General features: G+C 43.0%; 1 protein-coding gene across 1 annotated transcript in view; it reads left to right on the top strand.

Annotated features, from left to right (window-relative positions):
• The window catches only part of sipa1l1 (signal-induced proliferation-associated 1 like 1), a 41,647-nt gene extending 31,346 nt beyond the window's left edge, over positions 1-10,301 (top strand). Inside the window, exons 14-22 of the mRNA XM_079572137.1 lie at positions 717-814; positions 1,726-2,219; positions 4,765-4,953; positions 5,897-6,065; positions 6,676-6,910; positions 7,928-8,095; positions 8,174-8,285; positions 8,365-8,443; positions 8,809-10,301. Coding sequence (XP_079428263.1) covers positions 717-814; positions 1,726-2,219; positions 4,765-4,953; positions 5,897-6,065; positions 6,676-6,910; positions 7,928-8,095; positions 8,174-8,285; positions 8,365-8,443; positions 8,809-8,952 — 1,688 coding nt within the window. The 3' untranslated portion in view covers positions 8,953-10,301. The remainder of the gene's footprint in view (positions 1-716; positions 815-1,725; positions 2,220-4,764; positions 4,954-5,896; positions 6,066-6,675; positions 6,911-7,927; positions 8,096-8,173; positions 8,286-8,364; positions 8,444-8,808) is intronic.
• The last annotated feature ends 8,220 nt before the right edge of the window (positions 10,302-18,521 follow it).

Below are 18,521 nucleotides of genomic sequence, written 5' to 3'. Positions count from 1 at the left end.
TTTCTGCATGCAAATTGGAAGGGGGGGAACATCCAACGCAAGATTTTTATTTTTATTTTTTTCCTCCAGCAGATGTTAACGCCGCAGTTTGGCCATTCACTGCCTACTCTCCCCCTCTCTCCTCTTCATCTTGCATAACGTGCAGACAATTACACAACAGTGCCGCTTATATAGCCAGAGTTTAGCTTCGGGACATGCGCACACACACGTAGTTATTCTGGCTCTCCGCACAGGCTGCTCTGAACAAACAGGAGACGGGCAGTGGGGATGCGTCCAGGGACAGGCCTCTGTTTGATGTGCCTGGCGTCTGATGACAAATGATGCAGGTTGTGTTTTGTGGCGGCAGCAAGAGGAGCATGAGCAGATTGTCAATGATGGTGCTGAATGAAACTAGAATGCACGAGAATAGAAGCAGGGAGCGTAGCTAAAAAATGAGACACAGTGAGAGTGTAGCAAAATGATGCATGAACTTTCTTTTGTTTTATCACTATGGAGAGTTATCCATCTTCTTTTTCAATAAATACCGGTAAATATTTAAACGGTACGTGGCAGAAAGCAGGCAGATGTTGGATAATTACTTACAACTTATTAAAAACATTTCACAGGATGTAAATACTCCCTGGGAGGAGACTTCTGTAGCTGTGTTTTTCAAATATTATAATATCACCACTATCTCTATTGATTGTGGTTAGTCCATGATTTTGTCCTTATTGCAGATCCTCCATCGTCCAAGTCTGGCCCAGGATACTCGGGGGGCCCACGCATCCAGAGGCAGGAGCAGGTCATACACCTGTCCCCCAAGAAGGGCAGCCAGGTCAGCCTCAAGTTTACATAAAGCTTTGTATTCATGCTTCAAAAGTTAAATGATAACTTCTGTTATATCAAATCCCTAGTTTATTATATCCACTTACAAGGTTACCGCCTGCACCTGTACAAATGTTTTATTCATGCAGGAATTTGGTTAAATAATAATATTAAGGCTGAGGCAGTGAACCATTTATTGTATAGTCTTACTTAAAAAAAAAATCACAATTATTCAAAGGTTGGCTGTGTAGGATTTTTCTGTAAATCTTTCATAAACTATTTATCTCCAGAAAAATGAGGTTCAGATATTGATTAAATAAATGTATCATTGGTTTTACCAATGACAGTAATAAGCTGTTTTATACACAGTTAACGTAAAAGTTCATATTATTGAGAAAGCACATCCCCATTCTTAAGGTTGCCAGATTCTATGGCTCAAACCAGTTTACATAAAGGGGCTCTCTCCTTAGTCTATGATCAGAGAAACTGTCCTCATTCTAGTCCTGATTAGTGCTAGTGCAGCGTCCAGTCTTTAAACCTCAGTGACCGACAAAACACCTAGTGTTCGTGCAGCTCAAGGAAAGCCAAGATCAGCTGTGATTACTGCACTTTCAACAGACCACAAAGAGCAGATGGTACTTACATTACTTAAACTGACTTCATGCATTTGAATCAGTCTTAAAGAGAGGTTTTCTAAATATCTCACTAAATGTCAGATTAAAATTAGTTTGTAAGTTTAGAAGAAACTTGACTTTCTTACATGACAATACTTTAGAGATCCAGGCGCAGTACTTATACTTACTTAATCATGACAGAAGTGTACTGCCACAGCCCTAATTCGAATGATGGTCCACTGTGTCTCTTATAGGAGAGTTTTTGTGACAATACCACACAATGGACTTTTACAATTTGTCCCAACAGTCCGACAGCCCCTACTCCGGTCACTCCAGCAGCAACACCCTCTCCAGCACCGCCTCCAGTGGGGGCCACAGTGACAGCGACAAGTGGTACGAACTGGGACCCGGCGGGGGCTCCAGCGGGGACCAAGGCGAACCCGAACCCAACGGCCTGGGGGGAGGAGGCTACCTGCAGGGCTCCTCCGCGGACAGCGGCATAGACACCAGCTCGTACGGACAGTCGACCGCAGCAAGCACGCACCACGCCCACCCGCACTCCCACCACGGCAGCACCACCTCTCTGCTGGCTCCGGGGGGAGGCAGGGAGGGCAGGGAGAGGTCAGCCTCACCCTGGCACAGTCCCACAGAAGGGGGCAGGAGGATGTTGGAGAGGTCTCCCGCCGCTGCAGAGTCTGCGGGGCCGCCTTCAGACAGGATAGAGGGGCGCACCCCACCCACACACCTCCTGGTCCGGGACGCCAGCACCTACAGCCTGAGCGACATGAGCTCACACTCCAGGTACAGTTTCATGATATGTTGAAGGCTGACACTGATAATCTACACTCAGGATTATGTGGTTGAAATGTTTATGAAAGGTCATAAAACTGCTTCATTTGGATAGAGAGTGATGGAATTAAGTCTGTAGTTCTTCTCAAACTTTCTCAGACTAAGGAACACTTTCTTTATTTTGAGAAGCACCTAACCTATAAACCCGCACTGGCTCAGGGCCTGTCCACAAGGACTGCCAACAATGAGATTAATTTATGTTGAACTATGTTTAGACAGACCGACATCTCGCTACTTATAAGCCTTTTCTGTCACGTTTTTGTGTCTATAACACGTTTTTGTTAATTAAAAGCCAAATAAGCAAGGCGGGCATCCCTTGACGGGCCAAAAATGTAAATGATAAGAAATTTGCAAACTTTCTGAGTGTGGCATTGTAAATATTTCGTTTTAAGTATTCTCGCTCCATGTAAAACTGGCTTCACGATACGTAATTCTCATGATGACATCACTTGTTTTGCCTTTGGACTTACCTGACCTCTACTTGACTCCATGTGTTTTCACTTCCCATCCCTTTAACGTACGCTGCCTACACGTCTAGTTTCCACAGGAAATGCAGGCCACGTGTCTGTCGTCTTGGAGCAGCCGGGGCTCACTCTCTGACCAACATATTACTCATTCCAAACAGTCGTGACTGGGGCATGTTGTGGAGTCACTGATTAAATGCTAGAATGGCTAAATAAGGTATTAAAGCAATGAAGAGATGGTAATATTTTTTATATTGTAGCAAAAACAACCCAAACTCTAATATAAGATAATCTATCATAATCTAGCCATCTGATGCTATATTTGCATTGGCTATAGCAGTGAATCTCAAACTTTCTGCTGCTCCTCTGCCTTATAATAAAATAATAATAAAAATGATTTCTAACAGGCAATTTAGACAAACAGCAGGAGTCTGGAGTCAACTTCTTCTCCGATCTTGAGTGGGGCTTGTATGGCTTCATTTACATAAATGTTTCTGTCCCCCTGCTGATTGTTTTTACATTAATACACTGTATTTGCTCTCACTAGCAGGTTTGATGTAAATGAAGTACTAACATTAAGCTTTATAGTGGGTAGTGTATTTGTATGTGTTTTTTGGGCAGGTGTGCGTTACTGGTAGGGATGCACCGATTCGATATCGGAGCCGAGACTGGAAAAATACGGGCATCGGCTACAAATATCTGATACTGAACCAATACCAGTTTTGGCAACTAAATCTAAGTGAATAATATGGACATGTCATGCTGTATGCCATTTTGAAGGGCAGAACCTTTTAACCTCCACAAATGTATCATTGATGCTAAAGCTATAGCGGCTGAATGCTAACACTAATGAGAAAAATCGAGGCTGGTTCAGAAACTAACTTAGAAATACCTGAAGAAGCCTAATGAAATATAGTAACCTCTGCTGGAGTGGCCAATGCTGGGGCTGACGGTGGCACAGAGAGTAGAGCTGGTCATCTGATCGGAGGATCGTGCAAACCACGCAGGTGCACACTGTCACTGTGTCCTTGGGCAAGACATTTCACCCTCCTTGCCTCCAATGTCTGCGTACACTGGTGTATGAATGAGAGTGTGAATGCTTCTTTAATGTAAAGTGCTTTGAGTGCCTAAAGCAGGTAGAAAGGCGTTATATAAATGTGATATGATGTGTTTGTATTTTAGTTTTAAAAGGCTGTAGAATAGCAAAAGAATGACTGATCTAACATATTTTTATATTAATGTAACCCCAAAAAAGTCAGTCACCCTTGTTAAATGTTTTTCCATTAGCTTATTAATGAATATAACTGATAATTGATCATAATTCACATCATAAAATATGCGACTTTATTGATCTTAAAATGGAGAAAAGATGAACATTCACTATTTCACTCAGAGAAGCCACTTTTCAGAAAGTCTCAGTATCGGATAATATTGGATATCGGCAGATACCCAAACCCCGAGTATCGTATCGGTATCCTATCGGAAGCAAAAAATCTGTATCTTTGCGTCTCTAGTTATTGGACAGGGTACTTGAAAGGTGGATACTGGGCTGTTTTTAACCTTTGGCTCTGTTCCCTCAGCCTGCCGAGTCATTCGATTTTCTCATTTTATTTATTCTTAAAGCCAGTCTGGTCCTGCTCCACAGTCGGAGGTTTGAGAGTTTATCAGAACAAAACACGTCAGATCGATCTTTCACTTCTGCGCGTCTGGGTTTGAAAGACAAGAGCAACTGGCTGCTTTGTTTTTCAACTTCTTCGAAAGAAAATGAACAGCATGGGGGACATTATCAATTTCTGATTGGTTTACTGTCTGACCTTGAGAAGATATTCATTAGATTCATCGCCAGGTCAATTTTGTAAATGACAATTGGCTCTCAAACATTACCAGCCTGATGTTCTGTAGAATATTTGAGACAGTGGTTGGTTTAATGTCCAGTTCAGTATTGTTTCCATGTTCAGTATTCCTTGTATTTGATCTTATTCATTACTTTGACTCTGAATTTCCATGTCTCCACGTCGTCCTCCTGTCCACAGCTCCAGACACTCGGCTCACAGCTCCCCCAGAGAGGAGTCCTCGTCCGCAGCCACGTCTCCCTCACAGTCCTCTGTGGCCCCGGGGCCCAAGAGCTTCTACCCCAGACAGGGCGCGCAGTCCAAGTACCTGATTGGCTGGAGGAAGCCCGGGTCCACCATCAACTCTGTGGACTTTGGAGACACTCGCAAGTAAGGACTAGGGTTCAGTGCGACCTATAGAAGTTAGTAATGAGCGAGGCGGGCATCGCTCTGCTGCTTTCACTTTTTGAAGCACTTCTTATAGTAGTTTTATGACTTTTTTATGCACTTTAGCGTACACCTATTAACAGTTAAGTAATTAGCATGTTAATTAGCGTATACGCTCTAATTAGGAGTTTATAAAGTAAGGCAAGGGAATGTGGGGGGCACGGAGCGCGTATGCTTCAGAGTGCCTTGAAATTAGCGTTCACAGGTTTATTCACTTGCAGTTATACACATGGGAGGGTGGAAGACTGTTAAACTACTCTTTGTTATATATACTTTTGTAATATGTTCTATTCACAGGACACAACATTGTACTATTACTACTACTATTACTATTATTGCTACTACTACTACTACTACTACTATTACTACTACTATTACTATTACTACTACTACTACTACTATTACTACTGCTACTACTACTACTATTACTACTACTACTATTACTACTACTTTTACTATTACTACTGGTAATTATAGATTTCTACATTAAGTTACATTATTCGCTGTGTTTACATTCCTGTAGTAGTGCTATCACAGCCCATTCATTTTTTAAGTGACTGCATATTACATGATTGCCCTCTTGTGGTTGAGAGAAGTAATACACACTTGTATTCACATTTATTTGCAAATAAATTTGGGCCACATTCACATGTAGTTTTTTTTAAATTTACCGGTATTTCAGATAGCTTTGACATTTAAAATGTAATGTGCTGTATAGAAGTGCACAACAAGGTGACCAAGCCTTAATCCAAAGAAAGCAGCACATCCTTGTTGTGAATGGGGACATTACTGTTGCATGATTGCCCTCTTGTGGCTAAATAAAGCAGCACTATTATTATGGAGCGCGCTTTGTGATAATTTCACTACTTTGTGTCTTCTCATCCAGGAAGTCTCCAGGAGAGAGCAGTGTTGATGTGGCTCCCACCCCAGCTGCGAGGCCCTCACTCCGGGACATGCACTCACCGCAGCCTCACGCCAAGTCCACCATGGAGGAGGACATGAAGAGACACAGTCCGGACAGTCCCCCTGCACCGCCTCGCAGGCACAAGGAGAAGGTAAGCTCCACTAATAACGACGTTTGAAGCAAGAGAGCAACTGAATTTGCTTTAGTAAGGATATCATTAAACTTATTATGGACTTGAAAGTCTGAATAATATCTACAAACTACTTCCAGGGACTCGTATTCACCTTATTCCAGAGGCTCGCGTGGGCGCCGCCATGAATTGTGCCCGCCCCTTTTCTCCTATGTGTTAAGAAAAAGGACCCTCTCACCAGAAAACCTACAAAGCGATTGATCCTTGAGTGTCCGAGAGACCACAGTGTTCGAAAGTAAAGGTGTCATGCTGACCCCTCATACAGCCCATAGATTACTACAAGGTCAAATATCACAAATAACAATAATACAAATGTCAAGTTTTTTTTGCATAAAATGTTGCATAATGCACCTTTAGAAACAACAACCTTCGTTGTCTCTTAATGTGTTTCATCAGTCAGTTGTTGCCTTTCAATAACTCACTGGACAAACGATCAACAGATTAAGCAGTAATTATCAAAGTAATTGATTATTGCAGCCATAAAAGTAGCATGTGTCTAAATGTTGTACCCAATGCTCTCTGTCCTCTGATGTGCAGTCCAGTCATGTTTGGCCCCTGTTCTGTCCTGCAGCACTCTCAGAAGTCGGCTCCAGAGCAGCCACTGACGCGCCGCCGCTCACTCCACAGAACTCTGTCTGACGAGAGCATCTACCGAGGCCAGCGCCTGCCCCCCCTCTCGGACAGTGTGAACGAGCCCACTCTGGGCAGTGACGTCCTCTTCAGCTGCTCCACGCTGCCTCGCTCCCCTACCACGCGGGGCGTCCCACTGAGGAGGCCCTCCTACAAGCTGGGGGTTAAACTGCATGGTACAAACAAAAGCCCTGTCTTTCATCTGTTAAAGGTCTCCCCAATTTATGCTCAATCTCCTTTTAGGTGATTTTAACCATATACTGTATACTGTAGCATCATAACGCGTGTTTCACACAAGGCAACTCGATGCGCCTTACAAAAGAAGATATGCAAAATTACAATCAGGTTCAAGTTAAGACAAAGCAGGGGGGGGGGGCTAGGGGAGGGGCGCTCGCCTGTCGATTGGAGGAGCGGGGAGTTGAGAAAAGGACATGAACGCAGACGCCGAAGGATTGGAGCGTGGTTAGAAAGGAGATGTGTGTGCAGTTATTTGCATGATCCTTCAAATGAATGTGGTATAATATAGTCGCACAGCCTCAGTCCATATCTGGTTTAACTCCGTGACTTGGCCTTGAAGGGAAAGTGTTGACGGTGTAGGAGAGATAAGAGGTCCAGCTGCTTCAACCTCCTCCCAGAAGGAAACAATAATTATTACAGTATTTCATACATTTATAATGAATTAGCTTTCACTTGGTCTCAGCATTAGTTCGATTCTCCAGAGCAGGTAGTTCCCTCCACAGTTCATCCCTTTTCCTGCCAAGATATAGTCCACCCCTCTTCATTGCTGTGCGTTACTCGGTGTAATTCCATCACTCAGTCACTCCATGCTCCAAATTGCTCTTTAATTTCAACCGACGGCAGCGGGGTCTCTTTGCAAGCTTCTGGAGCAGTCAGAAGACACGCCTGCACTCGACAGACAGGAAGAGCTGACCATACATAGACCATTATCATAGGCTCTTAAAAGTGAAATGACAATACAAATGTGTGCAAAACTTTTCACAATGCTGAATAAAGCAGTATGTGGAGTCATCAATCTAAATGTTTTTGTTTGTAGAGATGGGCAGGTTGCATTTCAGAGTCATTTCAGTGCAGGGAAGCGAACAGGGCACATTGTCGGTTCAAACATAAAAACTCATCACATTTTTTTTTTAATTTGGCCTGATCTAAACTCTGACCTTAAACATGGCGTCCAGGTGATCTCTCGGCATCGGACACTTCCCTGGTGGATTTGGTGGAGCGCCATCGCGGGCCCCTCCCCCCAGAGCTGATGCCCCTCCCCTCGGGCCGGGACAGCCCCCTGGAGTGGACTCACCTGGTGGACGTGGCCAATACCTTCGAGAGCGAGAGAGGACCACACTATGGTAATTAGCTGTTATTAAACACAAACACTACAGAAAGGAATGCGTTGCTTATTAAACAATGTGATGATTCCTTTCCAGTTCAGAGGAGTTACGTGTTTGGAGACGCAAACCACAGGAGCAGCGGCGCGTCCAGCCCTCAGCAGCCCCACATCGAGCTGCACCCAGCTCCATTGTCACGACCGGCGTCAAGGTGACTTTTATGAAATACATAATCACTGACATTATTGTTGATATCGTGGTCTAATATTAGTTTGCCCTTTGCCTTTCAGTGAGGGCCACATCGGGCTGGAGAGGAAAGTGACCAAACTTGAAGCCATGGTAAAGATGCTCCAGGAGGACTTGAAGAAGGTCAGTGGGGTTTGTTATGCAAAATCTACTTTTTACTGTTCCCTCCATCAAAAACACACTTGGGGCTGTGTTTTGGGGCATTTGTGCATGTTTGAGTAGTCTTTGAATCTTCTGAGGTGAGCGTCCCGGTGGTTTGTTGTGAAGAAGAGCAAAGGGAGGGGGCAGAGATTCTTGTTGAACCAGTATTCTAACCAATAAAGTGAATGATAGTCATCAAGATGCGGTTAAGATGATTATTGAACAAAAACAGCATAATACCCCCTCTTTTACATTTCTGATCTTTTCAAAATCATTGTTATTGAGGGCTGTAATTCTAAATCAGTCATCTCAAATGCCCAACAAACCTGAGTGTTCTTGTCCCGTAGGAGCGTGAGGAGAAGCTGCGGATGCAGGCCCAGATCAAGCGTCTGTGGGAGGAGAACCAGCGCCTGCAGGAGGAGTCCCAGACCTCCGCCGCCAAGCTCAAGAAGTTCACCGAGTGGGTCTTCAACACCATCGACATGAACTGACTTTTACCCGCGCTCTTTTTAAAGTCACACCCACTTGAGCACCAATTTACAGTCGGGACACGGAGGGCCAACCCAATGAAGAAACGCAGTTCAATGGTTTCTATGAAGGATGTTTTTATGTTTTTTTGCTTTTTTGACCATCCCAAATTTCCGCGTCCTCAAATCTTATGTGACTCTACTTCAAAGCTACAGTGGGCCTAACTTACTTTCCGAAGTTTTCAACTGCCAGTAAAATGGGACACCTGCTTACTCTATATTGTACACTTTGAAAAGAAATCCAAGTTCCTCCTTCAACATTTTCGAATTTGGCTTCTGGATTTGAAGACCCACATGAATGAAAATCCGAATTCATATTTTACAGGTTTTTTATCCTGTATTGACAATGTTTTTAACAGCCTCATCGTGAATAAGGTACTCAGTAACCCTGACCACCGACAACAACTGCTGTTTAGAAGTCGCTATAATTTGCTTTTTCAAATGTGGCTCATACACTAACACTGAGGAAGGGTTTTTCACCTCCACATCGAACTTCTGTATTTGTAAGTTGAAATCCAAGAGCACAAGACACAGTTCTTTATTAAAAAGCCATTACGGACATGTGCCATACTAAAACCGCATTACCCAGAGTGCTTTGCGTTCAAATATACTGTAGGTGTTCTCTTAAAAGCAATAGGAAGGACATGGATGGATGTGCTTCGACCTTCAACAATACCGGAGGAACAACTTCAAATATTTTCAAATAAAACCTTGAAATGTGACACAAGAGATGCACAGTACGCCAGTCCAGTGTCGACAAACTTTGCAAAGAAGGGACGAAACGCCACTCATTTTATTGAAAGAAGGACTATTCGGAAGGAAGCCGGTTTGTTTTTACGCGTTAATTTATTTCCTTGTATTATATTTGAAATAAATAAGTTGTCCTATTGGTACAGTACACCGACATCAGTGTTAAGTTTCTAAAACAAAAAGGTGGATATAATTTAAATGGCTTTCTTTCATTGCAGCCTGAATATATGCGTTTTATTATTGAGTATTAATGTTGTGGCCTGCTGTTGTGTTGCTTACAGTGCCCTCTAGTGGTGACCAGTGGAAAGTCTTTTTTTTCTATTACATTTTTTTCTCCAATATGTATTTTTCAAATCGCCTCTTCAAGTCAGAAACAGAGCTGCAGGTCACGTGACGGAGCAGGACCAATCAGGAGTCAGCTTTGACAGACAATCAAAGCCAGTAGTTTTGGGTCAGACCTTTTCCATTTGTACCAACTCCACACACATGTACCACAGCACTTTTCCAAAGCGGGAAACGCCTCTCACCTCCGGGACTTCGTCAGCAGCTTCTGATCTTTTAGCAGCTGGTGGCAGTGAATGACCACCATTGATTAAAATATTTGTTCTTCCAAATGATACCAGTTATTTTTGGATTGGAATTGATATATTGTATATACGATATTTTAATGTTTTATATTAAAATGCATTAGAACAATGGGAATTACCACAGCCACATTCTCAAGTGCTGCTCACCTGCTTAGACCGATTAAAATAAAGAAGTCATTTCTATATACAAAACTCCGATCCATATAGGACAAGAACTCAAATATTAACAATTCACTAACTTGGTTTAAAACATAATTTTAAAGAAACTGAAGTACTGATATTTCAACATGAGTTCTTTAAGGACCCCAGGAAGAGCAGCTGGCCCATGGGTACTGCTAATAAATTTACAAATAAACTTTCGACACTTGCTCCAGTATCGAGAAATCAATATTTTGGTATTGCCCGAAATGATTAAATTGGACCTTAAAAGCACCTCAGTCCGAGTTCTGGTCCATTGAACAAGAGAGTAGCTTTAAAGACGGGTGGAGGGAAATCCTCCATCATTGTAAATCCAGATTGCTGATAAAAGTTGCTGATGAAGCCTGTTGAGGTGAGGGGTGAAACACCCCAGTACAGATGACTGCTTGAGAACTCTCTATGATGGAAAAGTCCAGGTGCTAGTGGGAAAGGCCTAATAGTTTCTCCTCAGGTTGTTCACAAAGTAATATTTCGTATTCAAAGAAGATATTTGGGCTCAAAGAGTATGTTGCCATTGCAGTTTGTAAAAAAGCCATTGTGTGAATGTACCAGAGTCTACCCAGTCGTGCCTACAGTAGTTCTAGTGGTCATTTAAAGTGGACGGAGCAGGGCCGTGCCTTGGAGACAACAGTGTGAGAAGAGCAAAATCAAATTGCCACTTGTCACTTTGACAAGTGACATTAGTAGTTTTAGTTTTCTATCCTAGACAGCTGTGAATTTGAATCGATAACGTAAATGGGGAGTTGCTGGTTTGCTTTAGGGCTGCACAGTGTGACAGTATAGTGAGAAAGTTACTGTGGGTTTAGAAAGTTTCACTTACTAGAATCATATAAATAGCTTTTCTAGTGTTAGAAATTCTACACTGACAGTGAGTATAGTATAGTATAATATAGTGGTATAGAGATAGCGATACTGATTTGAGTTCAGCCTGAATTTCAATTTTAGCCATGGAATTTGCACAATCTTACCTTTTTTTTTTTTTTTATTCTGACGAGACAGCTTTACCAACTATACTAACGAAACATGCTTGTGACAGAACTTCACAGGCTTTTTACGTGGATTAGTTACTGTGGACAAACTCTAGGGACTAGGCTACAGTGTTACTTGTCTGAGATTACAGTATTTGACCTGCCCGTGTGAGACATGAAAGAGGCATCTTGTTTGTGCCTTTGTAGTGTCACCTTCCTGTTTAGTTTGTGCCATGATACAGTAAAGGTCTAAACAGCCTTCTATTTGATCACAGTAACATACAAACTCTTGATTTTACCCTAGATACAACTCCTCCACCAATCAGAACAAAGTATCCACACTGGGAAGTCCAAAGTGTGTTATTTGTCTAACTTTTAAATCGATGAACATTTTGGGAAAAGTGGTTCTACCTCTAATTTTATAATTGGCTTTTAGTTAAAAAAAAAAAATGTCATCCAGGCTTTTAAAACTACTTCCAGACACATTATCCTTAATATTATGCGTCTTGAAAGTAGATGTGACTTGAAAATACCCCTGGAACCTACCAAATGCCAGCAGGGGGCGCAAACCTGCCTTTGTTGCTGTGGTGAAAAGGGAAAACGGCTCTAAATGAAAATAACATAGTGAAAGTTTGTCCACAGGCAAAATCAGTGAAAGTGTTCGGAAACCTCGGATTACTCTGCGTGTTGTATATCTGAGTCTGGGAAAGATGTTTAAGATTTCTCTCACTAATGCCCATTTGAATGTAAACTTTCAACACAAGCAATCTTTCAAAAAAAAAAAAAAAAAAACAGTTTACTTCAACAATACAGCAATTTAACTTTGGCGAAAACGGACAAAGAGTCGGTTCTGTTTTAAGAATCAACGGTCAATACGTAAACTGGAACTGTCTAATAATGAAAAGCACACGTTTTTAAATGTATATATGAGGTGTGTGTTGCCCTGAACACTGGTCTCCTGTCCATAGCTCTGTCCCAGTGTAAATGATGAAGTATGTATTGTTTGATATTGTAAATGAAAGTGCTCTAGTTTTTGTATTTACAGATATACAGTACGAAGCCACCGGGCCAACTGCAGATGTTTAAAGATTCCTCTCTACAGACATTCCAGTCAAAAGTATCGTCACTGTGTGCGCAAAGACCCGGCGGTGCAGGAGGTGTGGTCAGGAATGAGGGAGGCTGATGTGTTAATGTGTCAGCGGCTTGTTTTTAGCTCTCGCAATACCCCCCTGCACATCCCGATTGTTCAGGTGGAATAATTCGACGCACATTTTCCGATACAAACGGATGCTGACCTGCAGAATCTCTTCACGTTCCTCACCCCTGACCACACCTCGTCATCCCCGCTACAGAAGTATGTGGACAGTATATTGTTGTCTATCGCTCATTTCAACATTTGCACAACGTTTAACTGCTCTCCTAAGAAACCAAGTTGGACCAAATCATAATCACGGAAATAACTGTCACGATACATCCATGCGGTTTATAGAAAGGTGCTTGTGTTTTTAAAAATCCGACCCCATAGTATTTGACTATTGACTGACACGGTAATGCCATTTTAACAGTGAAGGAAATTGCTGGAATGTGTGAGGCTCGTTGTGGACCATAGGCTTTGCTCCTGTCCTGTTTACAAACGGATCCATTGTCTTTGTAAAGTGTAAAGGTATGAAAACATTTGCAGTGGTTACAGTATTTAAGTTTCTGAAATAAATAAATGACTTCTGTGCTCGCGCCACGCTTTTTTATTGGGTGTTTAGTGTGTGCTGTAGTGGGTGAAGGAATAAATATCTCAAGTTACTGTTGTATGTTGGTATGGGTAGTTATATAGTAAGAACATTTAAACTGGGACCATATCATTAAGTTAGTCAGTACGATCATTTACTCTATTTCATTTTGCTTCAAAAGTGTTGCAGGTTTTGGACCAATCCAACATGAACTTTAACCTGGCAACAACAAAAGCCTAATCTTCACAATAACAGACATAATTTCAGAGGGAGTTAGAATTTCAAAAAACAAGATGAAATGTTTACTTTTACAGATGTTTCCTCTAATAAATTGCTTAACTTATGTGTACATAATAACTTATGGAAGTTACAATCAACTTCTATAGTGTATAGATAGATCATTATACTATAAGCTATGGTGAACTATGTTGTGGTTTATTTTATTATGGTAAGCTATAGAGAGGTTTATTATATATAAAACTACAATATAGTATATTGAAAATAAGTATGAGAATGTGAATCTAGAGTCATACACTACATTTTATTACAATTATTATGCCAAAAATATAGGACATTTTATCCCTTTTAAAGTATAAAATGTATGTATATATATATATATATACACTGCTCACAAAAACTTAGGGCACACTAAAAACACAATGTAACTCCAAGTCAGTCAAATTTCTGGGATATCAGACTGTCCAGTTAGGAAGCCACACTTATTGTGAATCAATTTCACTTGGTGTTGTGGAAATTAAACAGAGAACAGGTGGAAATGAGAGGCAATTAGCAAGATCACTCCAAAAGAGGAATGGTTTTGCAGGTGGTGACCACAGACCATTTCCCTGTCTTCATCCTTTGTACCGTATTTTTGGAACACTTTTGCATTTGTCCAGTGTTCTCACCACTAGAGGTATCATGAGGAGCATCTACAACCCACAGAAGTTGCTCAGGGAGTGATGCTCATCCAAAATGGCACGTCCATTCGTGCTGTGGCAAGAAGGTTTGCTGTGTCTCCCAGCGCAGTGTCCAGAGCATGGAGGAGATGCCAGGAGACAGGCCAGTACACCAGGAGACCTGGGGGGGGCCGACCGAGGTCAACAACCCAGCAGCAGGACCGCTATCTGCTCATTTGTGCACGGTGACACAGGAGAAACACTGCCCGAGCCCTACAAAATGACCTCCAGAGGGCCACAAATGTGCATGTTGGTCCTCAAACGGTCAGAAACCGACTCCATGAGGGTGGTATGAGGGCCCGACGTCCACAAGTTGGGCCGGTGCTTACTGCCCAACACCGTGCAGCCCGATTGGCATTTGCCCGAGAACACAGCGATTGGCAGATTGGCCAATGGTGCCCTGTGCTCTTCACGGATGAGAGCAGGTTCCCCCTGAGCACATGTGACAGACGTGACAGAGTCTGGAGACGCCCGAGAACGTTCTGCTGCTGCAACATCATCCAGCATGACCGGTTTGGTGGTGGGTCAGTGATGGTCTGGGGAGGCATTTCATTGAAGGGCCGCACAGTCCTCCATGTGCGAGCCAGAGGTTCCCTGACTGGCATTGGGTACCGGGATGAGATCCTCAGACCTATTGTAAGACCATATGCTGGTGCTGTGGGCCCTGGGTTCCTTCTGATGCATGATAATGCCAGGCCACATGTGGCAAGAGTGTGTCAGCAGTTCCTGCATGATGAAGGTATTGATGTTCTGGACTGGCCTGCCCGTTCCCCAGACTTAAATCCAATAGAGCACATCTGGGACATCATGTCTCGGTCCATCCATCAACGCCACGTCGCACCACAGACTGTCCAGGAGCTGACTGATGCTCTAATCCAAGTCTAGGAGGAGATCCCTCAGGAGGACATCCGTGGTCTCATCAGGAGCATGCCCAGGCGTTGTAGGGAGTGCATTCAGGCACGTGGAGGCCTCACACACTACTGAGGATGATACAGACTCGTTTGGAGGAATTTCTACAGAATTTGGATCAACCAGTGACCTGATTTGTCACTTTGATTTTGACTATAATTTTGGATCCAGACCTCCAGGGGCTGAGAATTTGATTTCCATTTATCATTCTTATGTTATGAATAAAGAGTTTCATCCGAAAAATCGAATTGATTGACATCTAGGATGTGTTTTTGAGTGTGCCCTAAGTTTTTGTGAGCAGTGTATATATATATATATATATACTCCCAGAAGGAACAATAGCAGACATTGAGGACAATTACAAGTACCTCGGAATCCCACAAGCAAATGGCAACCTCGAAGAGGTGACAAGGGAAGCGGCTACGGCCAAATACCTCCATCGAGTAAGGCAGGTCCTAAGAAGCAGCTCAATGGCAAGAACAAGTCCCGGGCAATAAACAGCTACGCCCTGCCAGTAATCAGATACCCTGCTGGAATAATAAGCTGGCCGAAAGATGAGATACAGACCACAGATGTTAAGACGCGAAAGCTCCTAACCATGCACGGAGGCTTCCACCCCAAATCCAGCACTCTGAGACTGTACGCTAGCCGTAAGGAAGGAGGCCGAGGACTAGTGAGTGTGAGAGCCACTATCCAGGATGAAACATCCAAGATCCATAAGTACATCAAGGACAAGGCTCTGACAGATGACGTGCTCAGTGAATGTCTCAGACAATGGGGAACAGAAGATGAGGTGCTGGAGGTCCCGTCATGGGAGGACAATCCCCTACACGGCATGTACCACCGAAACATAACTGAAGTGGCGGATATTCAGAAATCCTACCAATGGCTAGACAGAGCCGGACTAAAGGACAGCACAGAGGCACTCATCATGGCTGCACAGGAGCAGGCCTTGAGCACCAGAGCAATAGAGGCCCAGATCTACCACACCAGACAAGACCCCAGGTGTAGACTGTGCAAAGAGGCCAATGAGACAATCCAGCAAATAACTGCAGGGTGTAAGATGCTGGCAGGGAAAGCTTACATGGAGCGCCATAACCGAGTGGCTGGTATAGTGTACAGGAACATCTGTGCAGAGTATGGGCTGGAAACCCCAAGGTGGGAAACACCTCCAAAGGTGGTCGAGAATGACCGAGCCAAGATCCTGTGGGACTTCCAGATACAGACGGACAAAATGGTAATGGCAAACCAACCGGACATTGTGGTGGTGGACAAAGAGCAGAGGAAAGCCGTTGTGGTCGACATAGCAATACCAAGCGATTTCAACATCAGGAAAAAGGAACACGAGAAACTAGAGAAATACCAGGGGCTCAGAGAAGAGCTGGAGAAAACCTGGAGGGTGAAGGCATCAGTGGTGCCCGTGGTCGTTGGGGCACTCGGGGCAGTGACCCCCAAACTGTGATTACTGGTTGTGCGGAGCCCTGGGCTTCTGATAGTGATTTTTAAATGATCGGAGATCATTCATTTTAAATTTGCGTACAGTGCTGTAATTGTAGTGAATATCAAACATAGAAAGCATGGGGCTTGACCTGGACTTGTCCTCAGAGACTTCCAGCATCTCTGCTGGTTTGTATGATTTCATTCTCATGGTGCCACATTCATGTTTTTCTTTTTTTTTGCATACATACATACACCATAGTTATTAAGTCAGTTTGAATAAGGCTCTGTGCGTTGTACAGGTCTCTTAGCCCACACGGCAGCAGCTCAACTACTGATTTAGAACAATGTTTGGAAGTGTGGAGGCGTGCTTTTACAGCAGAAAAACTTTATTTGTGAAAGTATAAGAAAATAGTCTTTTTTCAGACTGTGATCATTTACTCCATTTAGTAACAAGCACACATTTTCGCCACTCTACCCACACTGAATATAAACAGAACATTGACATTGTCATGAGAACATTTTTTTTTATTTAAGGCAGATGATGAGTTGTTGTGAATTGTTTCCATATTTTCTTCAAGTAAACCACAAACCATGGGTGTCTGCAGTTTGACCTCACAGCAAGGTTTCATATTCAAATCACTTTCTGGGTTTTCTTTTTAATGCGAGCATCTAGTAATATTATTGACATAAATCCTTTGAGACGACAGTGTGAGATTTGCCAATAACAAGCACTTTTGTCACTTGTTTTGTCACAGGGAAACATAAGGAATTCATTTAAAGCTACACTGCGGAGCATTCCAGATTATATGTTGCTGCACCACAGAAGTAACTAGACCGTTATAAAACACAGCCAGTCCAATGATGCTGGCTGTAGACACCAACAATGAGGACCTAATCTCCATATCTCTTTCCATATCTTTTTAAAATCTCTTTCTCACTAGCTAAAACCCCCCAATCGCTGCTTGTATTTTACTTTATATCCTCTCTTGTTTACCTATTATACTGTTTTGGCTTTTTGAAATCTGAGGCCATTGCTCGCAGCTCAGTGGAAACACCTAAATCTGCAAACATTGCTCACTTTGATCTGATCATCTGCTACTGCTCTCCTGGAAATCCCTCCTCTTCACAGACACTTGAACATCACCCGTCCCCTGTTGACATGGCAAACGTCATTATTAGCCGTATTGCTGGCATTAGTATTGACTTCAGCTCCATCTCTGCAGTGTCAGGGCATTGCGGGGTGTTCCCTCCTCCGTGCCTTCAGTCCCTGCTGGGATTTCCTCTTCCTGTGCGCCTGTATAATGCTCAATAATTCAGCGCGGTCCGGAGTGGCAGCCCGCTCCACTCTGTTACTGCCAGGCTGTCAGCCGCGTCGCGCCCATTAGTGTCAGTGCTGTTCGGGAGTGACCGCAGTTAGCTGTAAGTGCATGTATTGATCAGCCACTGTTCTATTGACATGCTTTTTTCCCCCTCGCATTTGTGCGCTCCAGTCAACATGAAAGAGGAAGCAACATGACAACTGTTCCCAAATCTTTTTTGTCTATATTAATGGTATTGACTATGTTAATCCAAAGTTGTTTTTGTTATTGAGGGAACAACATTGCAATATGGCAAGGTCAACTAAAAAGTCGAGATTCTCCCTTTCTCCCCTTTTTCCTTCCCTTTTTCCTTCCCTGGCTAAGAAATACTTTAACTTTTCCATATATGTGCATTATTTACAGTTATGAAACTTTAACCACCCGTGTTAAGGTGTCTAAAAGTACTTGAAGAGGCTTTGAATAATGTACATGACCTTTAGAGAAGCCAAACCAGTGAGCAAAATAATTAATAGCCCACAAAGGCGGCAGAATTTTCTTCCAGGAAAAGAAAGTCAACGCTAGAATTCAGCACAGTGAAACAGTTTAAATAGGGCTCTGAAAGTTGGTTATTAACAGGAGATGTATAGTAGTGGAGGGAATTTGAGTGCTAAAATGGTCAGGCGGATGTCTTGCTGGTCATTTC

This window comes from Gobius niger (assembly GCF_951799975.1).
Source record: "Gobius niger genome assembly, chromosome: 15".
Lineage (NCBI taxonomy): Eukaryota > Metazoa > Chordata > Actinopteri > Gobiiformes > Gobiidae > Gobius > Gobius niger.
The sequence above is the reverse complement of the archived record's forward strand: the minus strand, read 5'-3'. Positions and strand labels throughout refer to the sequence as shown.